An 18,185-nucleotide genomic window follows, 5' to 3' on the forward strand; every position below is an offset into this window, starting at 1 on the left:
AGCGTGTATTTCACGACGTATTTTCAAGAACGAATTGTCCACCTTTATTTTCCAAAATAGGAGTTTTCAGGCGGAACATGTTTTTTTTATTCTATTTATGCATATTTCCATATATTCCTGTATATGTTTTATTAAATCCTGATAATTTTATCTTTGGATGACATTGAACTCAAATTTTTCAATCCAAGGTCATCCGAAGGTATATATATGTATAAATATATATATATATATATATATATATATATATAAATAGGATATAAATATTTATATCCTATATATAAACATTTATATATATATAAATGTTTCTAACGAAAGTTTATCGGTTTCTCGTCGGCTACACGATAGAATATTGAATTAAAAAAATTATTATTTTTTCAATAAAAAATCGAGGCCACCTTCACTCTTTTAAATGGCATTGTATATTCCTTACTTCATATTATTATAGTCTAATTCATATTATAGTCTTGACACGAACTATAATCATATGAAGTAAGGAATATGCAATGCCATTTAAAAAAATAAAGGTGACCCCGACATTTTATTAAAAAAATAATACTTTTTTATATTCGATATTTTAATGTGTAGCCGAGACGAGAAGCCGATAAATTTTTGTTAGAAACATTTCTTGTCAGATTAACAGGAATGCTCGAAAAATACGTGAACAAAGGTAAAGAGAATATTCTGTACAAATGAAACATTATTAAGAAATCCTATGAATCGCAGACTTTGAAAAGTGTTTAAATATTCACAGATAGGTGAATGCGTTGAAACGGTCCAGCAGACGTAACGCGCATCGTTATTTTCTATAGAACGTCACCGTTTCAAATGCAACAATGCTATCGCGATTGGATGTCGCTGATTACAGATACGTTTTATTAAAGATAAACGGGATGCTCACCTTTGACGGAGGTAACCAAAGTTAAATGTTGAGCATTCATCTCGGCCAGTCGGCGGATCACGTCGATTTGTTCCAAGGAAAGCTGAACTGCATTCAGCTGAGCTGCACCGCATGGAACGTAGGCGGACCAAAACTGAAAAGCGAATGCACCGGTCGTTATCAGTCCCTTATGTTTCGTTTTTACCGGGAAATAGATGGAACGAAAAAAAAAAGAACTGGCAGCAGAAGAAGCAGCGCTGATTTCACAGCCCGAAAGCTTTTTTGAACATCCGGCACACTACGAAATGCGTATGCATATGCGATATTTTATAATTGGTTTACGTTTAAATTGGCGCCGCTGTTGCACGCCTTTGATTCTTTTGATCACATCATTTCACATTCAATGCAATACTCAATTTTCATTATTATTTATTCGTACATTATTCACATTTTAAATTCCGCTCCGACATATTTATTTTATTGCTGTTTCCTATGCTGTCGGCGGGTTTAATATCAATAAAGTTCGATATGTAATGTTTTATTCTTACTTATTCATACGTTATTCGTATTTAAAATCAGATTTTCCCGCGTTTCGTTTATTGTTATTCTGGATCCTGATTTTACATTTAATACTAATAAAAATGGTACTATTATCGTACTACATTTATAAACATATACATTTAACCGCAGAGCAGTATATTAAAGCATGCTCATTTAAATATTTATTAGTACATACATAATTTAAATCTATTAATTATTGAAGCATTTAAGTAATAATAAAAGCAATACACGCATATTGTCGGAATCATTGCCGATTATAATTATCTTGTTCTTCTACTTTCTATTTGCTGTATTTTTCATTTTTAATTTTCTCTATCTATCCAATCCTTTCGTAGAACATATGAACACGTTATTGTTGTCATTAGTAAAATGGTTGCATTAATACATGATATTTAGTTAATTTGTTAAGTGTATCACTGCTCCGGCATCGAGTGAATTTGGAAATTTTGCCGCAATGAAACGGGCGTAAATGAATTATTAATATTCAATACGTACTCGCATATCAATATCACTGTCTGGTGGTAATTAACCACTGATTGTAGCGTCATAATACGTTCGCATTCATAACACTTAAGGGTACTTATAAGTGGGTGATAGACGGTTAATTAACACTTCTCGTTGAATGAGCCAACGCGCTCTCACATGTCCACGCAAGACACTCTGCCGATTTCAAAATCATTTTGCACGGTGCTTAACCGATTGATTTCCCAAATAACATTCATGGTATCGCAATTCCACGCGAAATGTAAAAATACGTCCACTTGTATGTCGAAGAATTGATCTAATTGATCAAGTTAATTATATAATTAAATTATAACAATTGCACGGTAATTAATTTAATCATAACGAATTATATTTAATTTCATTGTAGTTATTCGATTTTACATCATTGCAAAAGCTGTACAGAAACTAAAAACGTACTTTGCATTACACAAAGTAATCGTTTTTCCATCCTTATTGTACCTTTAACAATTTTTTACCATTAAGCAGACACTCCTAAATACAACAGTATACTTCTGTGTAATATTTAAACGTTCGAACAAAATATTTAAATAGGTTTCTTGGATATCCCTCTGTTAATTTTGACAACTGCAAATTTCTCGAGGAGTTTCTTCGAGGCTCGAACAATATAACTTTCTCGAAACTGATCTAAATGAGTTGAATTTTATTTAGACGATAGAAGGACTAGAGTCTATTAGGCAATCACTGAAATACTTTTTATTTTTAACTTCGCTATTACTCGGGATGACAAAAAGGATAAAATAACTCACGTTTCTTGACTTGCTCATCCGAGCCTACAACGAAAATGTCAAAAATGTCTGTCGTAGATCTCGATAATTTGTATGCATGCTGAAAATTTGATCGAAATCGGTTAACGCAGAGTTAATTTGCAGCCGTTGAAAGATTTCAAGATCTGCAGGTTTCTTACATTTTCTTTCTTACAGTGCACAAAATTATGACAAAACTGCTTTATTGTTCGCGACTCATAGCAACGTCCACAGATTTCGATGAAATTACCGGCATGCGCATAAGTTACCATGATCTGCGTTTGTGAAATTTTCGTTCTAGGCTCGGATAAAAATAGCCTGGCCCATTAACCATCTGAAGAAAGTTCAAGCCGTTTAGCCCAGTTTTTAAATAAAGTTATACCGTTTCAAAAGTGTCCCGATACTTGTGTGCCGTAGTGTACGTGACTCCATGGCCTTGTATTTTACGGGCGTACAGAGCGCAATTGAAAATTCTTTAGAAGCAATTTTCGCGGGGCGAGCTGCAAGGGGTTAACGTGAAAAGGAGCGAAAAAGGGGGGTTGGGGATGGCGGGGATGAGGAATGGGAGGGGGGAGGGTGGCACACCTCCGCGTTTCACCGCGTTCCGCTTTGAGAAGCAACGTTACCAATTACTCGGCGGTCTGATTACCGTGGAGTTTCTGCGCCAGCGTAAATATTGAATTTCGGCTCCAGTCTAACCCGATTGGCATCCCCGATTCTCGCGGAGTAGCTGCCACGAGATCAACGTTATTATACTAATCGGGTGGTGATATGGCGGTAGCAGAAAGACGCAGGGCCCGAGTTATACCCCGCGCAAGCGGCTGCTCGAAATTTCATGCAAAATGAGTTACCGCTTAAATTAGCGGGGGAGGATTGAACCGCGTGTTTGCCGAATCAAGAACGGCTCTGTTGTTAGCCTGATTCCGTTCATTACGTCTCTGACATTCTAACACAGTTTTTACAGCAGCTCAAAGAGAACTTCGAGTCTTTTCCACAACGCGCGATTAATTGCGACGTTGTTGGTCCAATCTTTTAAATTAAATTGCTTGGCATTCATATTCGATCGTGAGAATACGCATGTTTATAATTTGTGCGGGATTGGAGATGTTTTAGCTTGTGAATGAGAGAAATAATTAAAACGTGGAGCCATAGTTTCGTGCATCATATTTTATTCGGATTTTTGTATCGTTTTGAGACCGTTTTTCATCGAATTTAACTCCGTCGACATGTATTTACTTATTGCGTTTGTGTTGCTGTTATTTTATTTATTGACTATTTTGCTATATTGTATTTTTACGTGTCTTGTTTTTATTAGTGGATTATTTAAAAATTTTAAGGTGTTTTATACATAAGAAAAAAAGATGAAATACATCTTCGACGATCTGATAGTGTAATTAGATTGGGGATCATTATGTACATCCTTATTTTTATATATCGTTTTCTTTCTGCTCGATAAATAATTTCTTGTGTTCAAAGTAAGATAAAAATATTATTTACCTTAATTTATGTGCACGTATTCTTGTATTTTGAAAATTTGCACATGTCGTAAATGCATGAAGATGAAGAAGTTTAACGTTCTTTTAATTAACAACTTTCATTAGTATATAACTCTGCACAATTGTTCGAATGAAATACATGAATTGTATATATTTTGCAAAATCGACTTTAAAAAACTCTTTAAGTCACTTAAAACACGTATGTCATCCGTTGTGGAAAATAAAGGAGTCTCTACAATGTATTGAAAATAATGTTATGTATTTTACGTAAGTCACATTTTTGTTGTAAATGTGCCATTATTCAGTCGCACTGGCTTTTTGTTCGTTTGTTGTTTACATAAGCAGACCTTCCGGAGTTGATTTCGTAATAAAAACGTATAAGTACCGTGAAAGATGGCATTTATTATCTCGAAATGATGAGAACATTGGATATTCGTGGTGTGCCATAGAGGGATGCAAAAGACGAATATAAGTCACGTAAAATCCCAGTCTGGCCGACACGTTGCATGTTTGGTATTTTAAATTGGCTTCACGAAGTTCTTCAAGTTCGTCGTAATTTAACGAGGAAGCTGTACGCCGAGGAAGTGCGACCCCGTATTAAAGTTATTAATTATCCAATTATGAATTAAATAAATAAGATCCTGTGTTAAGCGGCTGTTATTTTGTATAAGGAAAATTCTTATTTTAGCCGAAGAAGAAAAAAACGAAAAAGAAGCGAATTAAATGCGACAAGGAAAACATATCACGGCCGCCTTTTCACAACACTTGACGCTACTAGTGCAAATAATTGAGTTGCTCGCGTGCAGCTGAAAGTTTCATGTTAAATTGGCTATTTTCCCAACCGTGAAACTTGCAAATTCCTGAAATTGCAATTATCCGCGTTGCTTTTGTCACGGGAAAGTTCTCCATCAGTAGCATTCTCAAATTCAACTATTTATGCTTCCTACAGAATCAAAATTACCCCTTGCTTTACGATTCCTTTCGCAGCTGTGCTGATTAAATAAATAATTGGCTAGAAATATTTCAACTAAGAAATACAAATATTTGCAAATATTATCTCTCTTGACTGTGTTACGTATGCTTTACTTCCGCATCAAATGAAACACTAGTGGAAATACTCCATTGATTTTACAAATCCACAACATAAATATTTTACAATGCCAACATGAAATGTTTAATTGAAATAATTTAATAATAAAAGTAATAATAATATAATTTAATCAATAATAAAATAATTTAATAAAATACACGATTTCGTTCGATATAGCACTGTTCAAAAAGTTATTCCACTGAAATTTAGACGATTATGATGAATTTTCTAGACAATCCATCGTAATTTCCTCATTAAATTAAGCTTCGCAAGAGGTAAGAATATCGAAAAAACTAATTGATGTCATAAAACGTTGATTTGCGGTTTTAATGCGACAGAACAAGATACTTCAATTATTGTTGAGGCTTTTTGCGCGGCCGTCGAAGTGTCGCGCGGCCGCCATTACCCCGTTCTCCGGAAAGTTTCGCGACACCCTGTAGAAAATAGAACGATCGAGTCTTTAGCCAGGCGAGCGACGGCCAACCAAACCCGACGTCTCAATTTCCCTGACACCCTGCGGATAAGTACCGGCGCGCAGTGATAAGCAAACACGTAGTGGAAATCGTAGGTAATAAGCGGACGGGAGCGATAAGGTCGTCGATGTGGAAGGAGACGTGCGTTCTTCCAGAAGTGAAACAGATAATAGTGACATCCAGGGTTTCGCGGGGCGTGTTCTCGATAATAGAGAGGAAGCGGCACGAGAAAAACGAAATCAGATCGACGGAAATTCCAAGAAGAAATGAGATTTCCCCGCGGGCCCGCCAATGAACAAGATGCCTGGGCTCGGAGCTCTCACAATGGATCCTTGCATTCCGCGTCGGGTTAACGTTCGATGGGAAACAATTTGCTCGTTTTCGCGTGGCCGCGGCTGAAAAGCGGCGCGCGCAATTAAAATTCTTTCGGTTTTCGTCGGCGCGGGCGGGCGAACGGACGAGCGCGCGCCAGCTCGCCGACAAGCAATTTCATCGCCGTGAAAGTAGAAACGAAAGGTCTTGTTGATTTAATTACGAATTCGAAGTTCCCGCCGCCTTGCTAATTAAACCGGATACGCCTTGTTATCATATTTAAGCCGGGCCCGGTCGCCGGCGCACGCGAAATTACATTTCGCGACAGAAGAGTGCGACGCGTTTAGGAAAATTGTCGGGCATTCTGCGCCACCGCGGAATTTTCTTTCTTTGTTGGCCCCAGCTGTCGTAACGCGGCGGTTGCCGGGCAAATACATTTTCATAATATTCGCGGTGGGATAAGCATGATTTCCCTCATGAAGGCATTGCTTCATCAACAGTGGCTGATGAGTTTGGAGAATTGTGGAAATTCATGTGGAAATAGGAAGCTCATTTGTTGGTTTCTCTGTCAGTCTCTCTTCTCTTCTCCTTCTTTTCCCTCCTTTCTATGGACCTTTCACTTTCTGCCCACAGATTTTCCCATTTTTCGTGGGTTCGACTGTACGTAGATGGATCCTCCCATGCGACGCTCTTTCCATTTGCTAACGAAGAGTGACGACGCTGGTGCAAAATGAGATTTCCTAGATGATCGAACTAGATCCACGGCTGGATAAAATGACATTTCAAACCGTGGGAAACGGAAATAGTTGTGTATTTTACGCAATGTTATTTTCTTTGTTCGATAATCTCTATAAAATAATATTTTATTTAAAAGGGACTAGAAATATTTGAAATATTTCCTTCATTCTTCTTTATTTTATATTTATTCTTTTTTATTTATTTTTATAATTAAACTGCTGATTTTTATACAAAATAAACATTGTCTGCATCAGTTGAAAGAAAATGCAACTTTTTCTCTTTCTTAAATAATTTTAATAAGTTGGAATTAATAGGTGAAGAATTTTACTTGTTTTTAATTTTCTCACTATTTTATGTCTTAAACATTTTGTTAAAGAAATTAATCAGGTTATGTATTTTTCATATATTATTCATTATGTGTTATTTTAAATAGCTTTTTGCTTTCTTGGAATTTCTCTTTGCAATATTTTCTTCAATCGATATTGTATTGTTCATCAGTATGCATGGAAAGGTGCATTCACAAATATTTTTAATTGTATTCAATACAATACAAAGTTAAAATATTATATATTATTTTATACACTTTTCAGAATAAAAATATTTTGTCTGTCATAATTTTGATTTCCATTAAAAATACCGTTTTGTCTGATCCATGTGTCACTCGCGATCCTTTTAATGTAACTCCACAACAACAATTACAATACTTTCTGAATCGTCGATATACAAATTCTGATTAGAAGCTCTGCTTTCTTTTACAGCTGTATACTACTGCGGAACGTTAGCTAGCTATGAGTACACACAGTAAGCTATTTAATCCTGAAACATGTTAGTCGTGGAATCCAATAGCGTCAATAGGTAGTTTTCTTGGCATTGTTCGACTCCGCTGTGAACATGTTTCAAGATTAAATTACACGCGTATAGAAGATTCAACTGTGTAGAATGAACCAGATACATGCCTGAGCTTACATTGCAGATAAAACTACGGATGTTGCATTTTAGATCGGTATTATGTCTGTTTGTCCTAGATTCGATTGTCATTAGGCCATCTGTACAGAAAATGCACAGGTCTTCGAAGAAGAAGTCATTCATGTAATGATACAGTAAAGTAACAATTCTATATAATAACTATAAATAAGCTATTATTTGATATTAAATAAATGTGTTTATATCACGAAAAAATAGCACCAAGTTCGTTGCACAATATAATAATTCCATAAGAGAAACTAAACTCCAAAGGCATATAAAATCCACAAAATTGCCACGTTTCAGGTGTTTCCTTCACTTTAACCATCATTGAAACACATTTTCATAATAATAAATAGATTTTGCGGATCTTCGTGCGAAATAAAAATTTACTAAGACGATTATCGAAAATAGAAATTAAATACATTGTTTCTTTCAACAACTTTGATCACCTGAAAATGGTGTAACAGTATTAGTGACTTCTTCCTATGACTTCACAATTTTATATTTCTGTAACTCATTATTGCCATAAATTCCGATTGTCAACAACTATGAAAACGAGTCGCAAGTCTCAAATAATCGTATCTTCTCTTCCCAAATTATCCATTCTCTCTCTCTCTCTCTCTCTCTTGTGCGCAATCTGAGCGCGAATTGAGGAGAAATTACTGTAGTACACGAATAGTTATAGGATAGTTTTTCAGCCCAGGATTATCTGCAGCGTTTCAAGTATTTGTAAAACTAATTTAGAAGGGGGATGCGTACCACAGCCCTAGGCCAGGTGTCACTTTCCTGCTATCAGAATACCGTACGCTGGACCCAAACCTCCGTTTATGGCCGCCAGGGTTTACTGCCTCACTATATCGTTACCTCCAAGTATACCTCTCTCAATGGCAATTGGCGCATCGTAAGACCGCACGCAGAGGAAAGGCGACACTAATTTATGAGCCAATATCCTTGAACAAGGGATCTGTGTGTAACGTCCTTACGTGGCCTTAGGAAGAAACGAAGCCACGGGGGTCAATAGGCTTCGCACTATCCCATAACAGACCTCAAACGTGTGTGCAATTTGTTCAGCCTCTAATCTCATCTGAATACTCAAAACTTGTTTGCAAAAAGGCAGACGTATTTAAACTCTTTGAATATATTTTAAACATGTAATTCTTTAAATATATTGAAAACTCTTTAAACGTATTAAAAACTCTTTAAACGTATTAAAGATTCTTTAAACGCATTAAAAACTCTTTAAATATATTGAAAATTTTTTGAACATATTAAATTTTTTAAACATATTACATTTTTTAAACCTATCAGAACTCTTTCAACACGTTAACCCTTTGCACTCGAGACTATTTTAACTCCAAAATGAAGACATTTGTTTGAATCTGATAGTACTTCCATTTGATATGATTGTTTTTATTTCATACATATGAAATTGAACGTGTATGCTTATAGAAGACTTTTATTATTTGACAGTTTTTCGAATACAGACAAATTTAATAATGTGAAAATTCGTAGCAATTTTTAGCGTCGACTCAGGTTTGCCACTCGAGTGCAAAAGGTTAAACTTATTAAGCTTACATTTAAATGTATTGGAACTCTTTAAACATAGAACTTCTTAACGTATTAAAAATTTTAAACCTTAAAATCTCCGAAATTTATAACTCGTCTCTTGATCATTACACGGAATAGCTTGATTGCTATGTCAGGCACATCCTAAGTGATTCCATTTGGAAAAGCACTGATATTTTAGCTCTTCAAAAATGTGTAACGCCGCTTCCAAAATGTTTGAGAAAGTTAATATCGACGTTTATATCAAGTTTGTCAGCGAGCGTGTCGAATCATCGAAGCGTGTATCACAGACACGTGAAAAATTAATAAAACATATCGTAACAGCGTGCACTCGTTTAGAAGGAGTTAGCTCCTTTGTCAAACGATCCTAAAAAAAAGAAAAGAAGAAAAAAATGAATAGAAGGAGATGATCACGACGCCGACATGAATACGTAAACAACTCGATAGAGGTATGGAAATTTATTACGTGGAGCGTCGAATAAAGAACATGCAGCTTTCAATATTAATAGGTGGCGATATGTTTGAAGACCTGTTGACTTGCTGACCCGGGCGACCGCATGCAAATGGAACGGCACACAGACCGTGACATCACACTTAAGCGAAACTACCGGCGGTTATGGTCGGATCTTTTTCAAGAATATTGCGCTAAATTCCGGCGAGGAGTTAATGTAGTTAAAACAGTCGTTTAAACGGGCGGTGGCCGCGTCGCCTATCCTGCCGGGGCGCTGCAAGAAACAGAATGAAAAGTTCCTTTGACAGCTAACAGCCGCAATGAAGAGGGTGACTGTCGCTATAACGAAATCTTTTATGCGGGACACGATAGGAGAGACGTGCCGATGCACAGTCCGGGACATAAAGACGCATTTACATAGTTCGGAATTTCTCGACGGTTTTCTTCATCCCGGAGCTGCCTCGCTTCCTCGCCGCCAGAAGCAACCTCGACCGTGCGAAAATTACTTTCCTGCTTGGAAAACAAACAACGTCCACTAGCTTTATTCGCCACCGAAATACAACAGACATCAGTTCGGTTTTATTTCGTTCATTAAACTCGTTTCTAGCCGTTGCAAGCTGCTGAAAGTACAATTTCAATCGTTCCGAACATCGAATTCGAGACTGATGCCATGGATTTTCGCTTTTATTTATGTACGCGGGTCCATTTAATTTGAACATCCCAAGTATCTTAGTAAATTATCCGATTATTGACAATATAACATCAGAGGAAAATATTGGATAAAACATTTATTGAACGAATAACTCATGGATGTACGCGTTTAGTGTCTGCATAATTGCAAATTGAAAAACTAAAAGATCAAAAAACTGACCCGGTATTTTGACGGGTTCCGCAAACGTAGCGTTAAATACTGGCGAGTCAATTTAATATAATTTATTCTCAGTCTCGTTAACAGAATTTGATGTGTTCTACTTATCAACCGAATTAAAAGTTTAACGCTGAAACTACCGAGTATTGAAAATGAGTGACGCGCGTTGCTTTATGAGAGCGATAACGCCGAATTTATCTAGACTCTGCGGCAGTCGCTATAATTTAAACAATTTCAAAACGAAAAATGTGAAACCGCCACGATAGGTTCGGCGTTGAGCAAAGTTGAATGAAGGCGATCATTGACAAAGAAAATAAGACCTTTTTACGCTAATGAATTGACGACTTGAGCTATACCTATTATTCTTTAACTTGAATAATTACTTTTCTCAAAATATTGGATCTCTGAAAGCACGAATTTCATTAAAAAGCGTGATGTAAAGAAACCATACGTGTGCACATATTACTGCGGTTATGTACCTATTACTACGAGCCAAATATTATGGACGTTGCGATTACTGTGTATCAAGGTTGACATAACCCATTTTCTTTTAAATGTACACACACACAGCTATATATATATATAATTCCTATGATCAACATATCCTCACTGTACGATTTTACAAAGGTATTTATTTACAAAATTAGGTATGGTTAAGGTGCGCAGTTCAGTAAAGCACCGCAGTAACGTACACGAAAAACTATGTGCCAAATACTGTATTAGTAAATAATATTTGAAGATAGATGACAGTGTACATGGATTTTTTATTAAAAGTAATGATTACTTTAGCTAAAAATAACGCTAAAATGAATAGTATATTATTAATTATCAAAATATAAACGCCTTTCGAATCAGCGTTCACAGCAGTCATTGCGAGTATTTCATAAGACCCAACGTTTTCATGAGCTTCCGAACATCAAAAGTCACTAAATGAATTAAAACTGCGATTGCCGTTACTTGTGTGCCATAAATTATCAATACTAAACACGTAAAAGATTATAAGATTCATTTTTAGAAGATTACACACTATAAACTGTTATATTCTGTTCCTTTTATAAAATACCGCAGAGTATTTGACGCGTCCCCAGCAATACCCACACTTAGCCCAGCGATCGAAAAGTCTCGCTTCGTCTTTTCGGTTCAAGTATTCGCTCGATCACCGAATAAAATTCTACAAATAAAGTCCGCCATCATTTCCCGCGTACTCTCCTCTTCCATGTAAAACAGTACTGGCGCATCGGTTTCGCGTCGTTAGGATTGTATCAGCGTCTCCTCGAGACGGAAAGCCGTGCCCGAGTCTTCGCGAATCCTCCTCCCCTGTATCGGCATCGTGAGAATCACTTCGCGCAACGGCGCTCCTCCGCCGACCCAGCGATTGTTTTCGTTTTTCCGTGGATGGAGAACAACATCCGACGGGGACCGTCCAATTTCCGGCCCGTCGGTGAACTGCCGCGAACGAGAACTTTTTCCGTTTCCCGTGATCTGCATCGGAATAACTCGGAAAGGCATCGAAAATGCATTAACACGCAAAGGAAATCTGCATCGGACAAAGTTCCCTGTTCGTGGGTACTTATGCATAGATAAAAGCTCGCGGGTAAAATGGAAAATGGAACGGGCGCCGGGCGGCGCGGGTGCCGCGTAGGGCGGGGGTGAGACGCGGATAGGGGTGGCGGCGAAGGAAGGAGGGAGTGTAAAGTCGCTTTCGCTCTAACCCTCGTGGAAACTCGAAGAAAGCGCAGTAACCGCGAAAAGCGGTTCGGATACGGATTCACTCGCGAACCGGGGGACAACGTATTGGGTCGTTTAGGATCGCCAGTTGCTCGGAACAATTGCAAGAAGTTTTCTCGAACGCTGTAACGCGAACCTAACTAAACGGCTACGTAAGGGAGCCCTGCGAGGCAAACGCGAGCGGATTGGAAATCATTAACAAGTTCCCCGATAAAGGCGTACAGACGTATTCCGTAATCTGTATCTTAACGAAGCGCGCAGCTTCCCGGTAACGCTTAACACCAAGTATTTACCAAAGTAGCTAAGGCTATCCGCGTAATTTCTTCTGCTTGGACCGCGCTATCTTGTTCAGAACAGTTTTAAATTGTTGTTCGTTAAAGGCAACGATGACGTTACGAAATGTCGATAATGTGACGGTTGGAGTAATCCTCGAGTTACGGATACACGAAATTTATATGGTTTTAGAATTATCGTTAACTTTACCTTCCATCATGTATCGCAGTGAGATTGCAAGATGAGCTCTGATAGGAATGCGGTGACGTATGCGAAGAATACGGGTCCGATCGGTTGAAGAAGGAGTGATCTAGTCCCACGCGCATTTTCGACTAGAGTGCTCGATTAGTCGAAGCCAGGAGGAGGGGGGAGAGCTACCCCTACTATACTCGATTTTGGAACAGTGTTCCAACCGCCATCTAAACATTCCCGTTTTCTCGAACTAAAATTCAATATGGCTGTCCGAAGGCGATTGATTTAAATCATGAAATTTCAACTTGAAAGTATGTACATCGAGTTCCATCGATTCCTGTGTTCCTAGGATAGTTGCATCGGAATATTTTTCGATTATATTATATATTTTCTTTTTTTTCCGATTATATTATATTTTATATTATAGATTTTATTATATATTTTTTTATATTATATATTTTATATTATATATTATATTTATTAATTTATTACATATTTATATATTTATATTATTTTTATTTTTTATTATATATTTTATTATATATTTTATATTATATATTTTCCGATAAATTTTCCCTAATTTTCCTTCAGCTTGTAAAGAGAAATGGACAATTTGGAAAGAGGAGATGTGATTATTCCAGCCTTGCATCTCGTTTTTATAACTGTTGAGAATAGACAACTATAAAAATAAGCTGCGAGAGCCGAATAATATAGTATCTCCGCTTCCAAAATTGTCCATTTTTGTTTGCTGAAGAAAAATTAGGAAGAATTAATTATATAATTACTTTCGTTTCGATACGGCAACTTGAAGTACGGCTATTATTGCATTTGCAACCAGCTCGAGGAAACCAGAATCAATGGAACTCGCTGAAAGTGAAAACTAGCTACAATAAATATTAATAAACATTATTTAATTTTCTTTCTTAATCTTACAATTTTGTTTTGTAACATAACGTCACTTTATAGTCGCATTGCCTTTAAAATGCCGATAACACACTTTGTACCTTCTCCTTTCTTCCACCCTTGAATTATCAATTTTTGGTGAATGCACTCCATCTCTTCATTTTGCAAACATAATTGAATGTTTTGGAAAACGTGAAACATTTCTTGATAAATAGTATATATGTAAATATACAATAAATACACGATAAATAATATATAAATATTTTGCATATTTTTATGTATATTCTGCATATTTTTGCTGCATAAATGTCATAGAGCAGTAGAACCGGTTACTGTGGGGTGATCAGTTACTGTGCTACTTTCTTCGATTTGTTTTCGGGAATAATGAACTTTATATTCATCGAATGAGACATAGTTTATAAAAAAATGAACAAAACAAAAGAATGAAAAAACTTAGAACATAAAAACGTCGTATATTCGAAACGCGAATAATTTGTATAACAAACGCGTAACCGGTTCGATAAAATACTTTTTGCGACTGGTGATCGAAGTAGCGTGTGCGATCGGTTTTGATCAGAGAGTTTGATGTTATTTCCATGGCGCGGCGTCAATGTATAGCATTGATCGTGGAGGAAAGCCGTATAGAGAGCAGCCCGTAATACAGAGGGAAGGAAAATGATCCTTTACGAAACCAGTTCGGATCGAATCTTCCGTGGAAGCCATAAAACTCTTTCCGCAGCACCTTTTTGTGTTGCCGTTACTAGAGGGTGAGAACGAATCCATACTTGTTCTTTATTTTTCGCCGGGCCTTTTTACGTTTATCCTGCTGATCATTCTTTCTACTTTCGATTAACTTCGTGGCCCGGCCCACCCGCCCCTCGGCCGGCTCACCGCCCCGTGGCTAAAGTAAAATTCATGGCGACCCACGGAAAACGCGGGGGTAAATACAAATATCGTAAATCGATCCTCGCCGAGACCCTTTTAAGGACACGAATTTGCGGTGGCTCGGGCAGCTTCACGAGAACGCCGACGACCACCGCGCCGCGCCGGTTTTCACTATTACGGGCGCCGCATCCGCTGTTTACATTATTAATAAAATAATGGAGGCTGCCTTTTGTCGAGCGCCGAAAGTTGAAACTTGACAACCCCCGTCTCTTTCACGTAATCATGTTACTGGCGCTGCCGCTGGGATCACACGCCCAATATACACCCGCGAAACCCAATAGATTTCAATATCCGACGTTTTCTCTCCGGAGGATTGAAACATTGTTCGTAACAAGCGATGTCTTATTAATTATACACAGACTCGTTTTTGAACGTCGATATTTCCGGAGGGGGTCTGTATCAAATCACCGACAATTACTTGATCGATGATGTTTTAACCAGTTAGCTGTGGCGCCTCCTTTTCAAAGCGCGTCTCCTTCTCTGTCACGAGAATCGAACGATGACGAGTATACTCGTCAAACACAGAGTAAGTGTCACTCTTAAAATATTGGATCAGGAAGACGGTTTTATTTGATAAAATTATCAATTTTGTTACTGGTATTTACTTATTCACTTGACATTAACATATACTATTTTAACGTATAATTTTATACATATAGTATTTAGAACTTCTGTTGCTTTAAAATTCTACACGATGTCTTCAAATTAATGATTGATTAAAAATTGTATTACAACGTTTGCGTAGAGTCCTGGGTATTTAAAAATATTGTGATTGAATTTCGGTTAAGAGTGTGCTTGGCCAAAGAGTCTGATCATTGTTTAACATTTCTGCTTGTTGGAAGGACGAGTGCGTCTGCAACGGACAAATTTTTAGCATCGATTTATCCGAAAGTGAAGCTCAGTGGGAAAACATGTCGCTTTATATTTTTAATTTAATTTTCGTAAGTAGTTATAAGTAGTTTGACGTTCGGAAGAATTAAATTTTTAATGAGAGTGCATCTCGAATTCTCTGACAATCAGAAACAAAATGAATTAATAAACCGAAAGCTGTCGAATCTACGTTGTCGAAATTCGATTATGCTAAAAATAGTAATTATATATTTGCAGAGTATCTATAAAGGGTTCATTTAGTTTAGCTTACAGTCTATTACTGTTTGAATATATATATATATTGTGTTTCCTCAAAATATTAATGAAGTATTTCAAGAGTGTTCACTCAAACTCGAACCTACTTACGATGTCTCATAATTTCTAACTTACGAAGTATGTACTACTTTTCCTTGTAAAACAGATCGTGCATAGTGTTAATGATCATAAACGCATAAAAAATATTCTAGATTGATTCAGTGATTTCGAATTTGCTAAATGAACAAGATCAAATGACATTCATAAGATTCTAGAAACAGTGACACTCAAAATCGATTTCAATTGCTCTCATTTGGTGGAAAGGATTGTTCACACTGCAAAGAAAATGTATCATACTATGATAAATTCTCCCTAATTGACGCTCGGATTGTACACAAAAATTGACAATTTGGGAAAAGGAGATACGATTATTCCAGCCTTGCGGCTTATTTTTATAGTTACCGATTATGAACAACTATAAAAACGAGCTTCAAGGCTAAACTAATCGTATCTCCTCTTCCCAAATTGTCAATTTTTACGCACAATCTGAAGGAAGAATTTACTGTATGTTGAAAGGGTCTTTATAATTTTTAAATAAAAATGTGAAACCGATAATTTTCATCGGCACGATAGGAAGAGATTCGAAGAGAACATTTATAAAAAGCTTGCATATTATATTTTATATATTTTCCTGATTAAAAATTGTATATAAGAAAATATCTAACATTTTCGAGTCTCAAGTTTTCTAAATTTATTTCTTACGAAATAATTTGAAATGCGTCATTATTAATGTGTTCGCCTCGTTGAAAAGTTACGGTCCGATTTAATGGCTGTCTGCTGTGGTGATACAAACCTTCGGATTCAATAGAAAACGACGCGACGAACGAAGATGAGATAGCGCGAATCGCTTCCCTCTTCCAGTTTTCGATCACTCTGCAGATTCTGGCTAGGCTTTTACATGCTCATAGATTTTAGCGACCATTGAATTTCGCCAACGACGATTTCGCTTCTCCACGCCTCGTTAAAACGACACGGATTCATTTTCAAGTGACCGCGATCGATTTATTGGCACGAAAGTGATTCCTTCGGGAAACCTTAGGAGAGAGAGAGGTCGTTTCCATGAAAAGTACTCAATTGGATTATCGAATAACTTGACTCCAGACCTTAAGAATCCACGCTTGCCTCTCTCATATTTCACTCGAATATTATCGCGTTTACTTAATCGTTCGCGGGAATAAGCGGCGTTACGTCGGGATCGATCTCTTGCTCCGCATTGGCGCCATTAATCTATTCTACGAATTCGCCCGAAGCAGATATCACATTTTACTTTAATTACAATGATATCTTATTTCTTGGTTATCTGGTCATACATTAGGACGGAGCCGCCTAACACGAGGACCTATCCTAAAATGAGATCCTAGCTTATTTCCGTTATATGGGGTATATGTATATCTATTATATCTCGGGGTATTAATCTATTTATGTTAAGAAATCATTAGTTTAGGAGCTCTGTTAATTTTAATGTTGTTATTGTAAGTCTCATCGTGCAATATATTGCTTATAAGCAGTTATCATATGAAATTTATGATATTGTCGCGGGTGTTATGATTTTCTAACGGCATTAAAATTAACATATTTTCAACGTGTTAAGAATTTGTAGATGAACTTAACGAGCATCTTCCTAACATCAATGAAAATCCAAGCAATCCTGAATAGATACGGTCATTTCGAAGGAATTTTAGCAAGATTACAATAAATAGTCGAACTATTTTAACACTCATAACAGAAATATTGTAATAAGAAAAGGAAGCTCTGAGAAACTTAAATATCAACGTAAAAGAAAGATATTTCAGAAGAAATTTGTTTGAAAATAATGAAATCGAAGATGGACGAAAACTTAAACACCTAAAAGCAGCTTAACTAAATTTTCAATCACGGTTTCGTATAGCTTTCATTAATCTAAGTATGATAAAAATGTACACTCAACACTCGAACGGCGGATGTATTTGACAAAAATATTATTGAATACATTTAGAGTCATTTATAAATTTATTTATGAATTCTTTTCGACGCGTTACTTGTAATTATTGTAATTATGTGTAATACATAATTATGTATATCATGTAATTATTGTCATTATATGTAATACATAATTATGTATATTATGTAATTATTGTCATTATGTGTAATACATAATTATGTATATTACGTAATTATTTATGTAAACACGTTGGTTATTGTTTAAATCTTACGAAATATGAGAAAATGTAAATTAATTGAACGAAACTACGTGGTCAACTAAGAACGATTTCCAAAAATCAACCTGCATAAGTTACGTGCACGTTCAAACTTT

At 36.5% G+C, this 18,185-nt stretch overlaps 1 protein-coding gene and 1 long non-coding RNA gene across 3 annotated transcripts in view; one reads left to right on the top strand and one right to left on the bottom strand.

The window, feature by feature from the left end:
• Positions 1-18,185, top strand: part of LOC143260305 (uncharacterized) — a 237,903-nt gene that overhangs the window by 100,842 nt on the left and 118,876 nt on the right. The window lies entirely within an intron of this gene.
• LOC117219137 (dipeptidase 1) overlaps positions 1-18,185 on the bottom strand; it is a 287,674-nt gene that overhangs the window by 75,354 nt on the left and 194,135 nt on the right. The window contains exon 6 of the mRNA XM_033468054.2: positions 899-1,031. Within this exon, the coding sequence (XP_033323945.1) occupies positions 899-1,031 (133 nt within the window). The remainder of the gene's footprint in view (positions 1-898; positions 1,032-18,185) is intronic.

Source organism: Megalopta genalis, chromosome 11 (genome assembly GCF_051020955.1).
Source record: "Megalopta genalis isolate 19385.01 chromosome 11, iyMegGena1_principal, whole genome shotgun sequence".
Taxonomy (NCBI): Eukaryota; Metazoa; Arthropoda; class Insecta; order Hymenoptera; family Halictidae; genus Megalopta; species Megalopta genalis.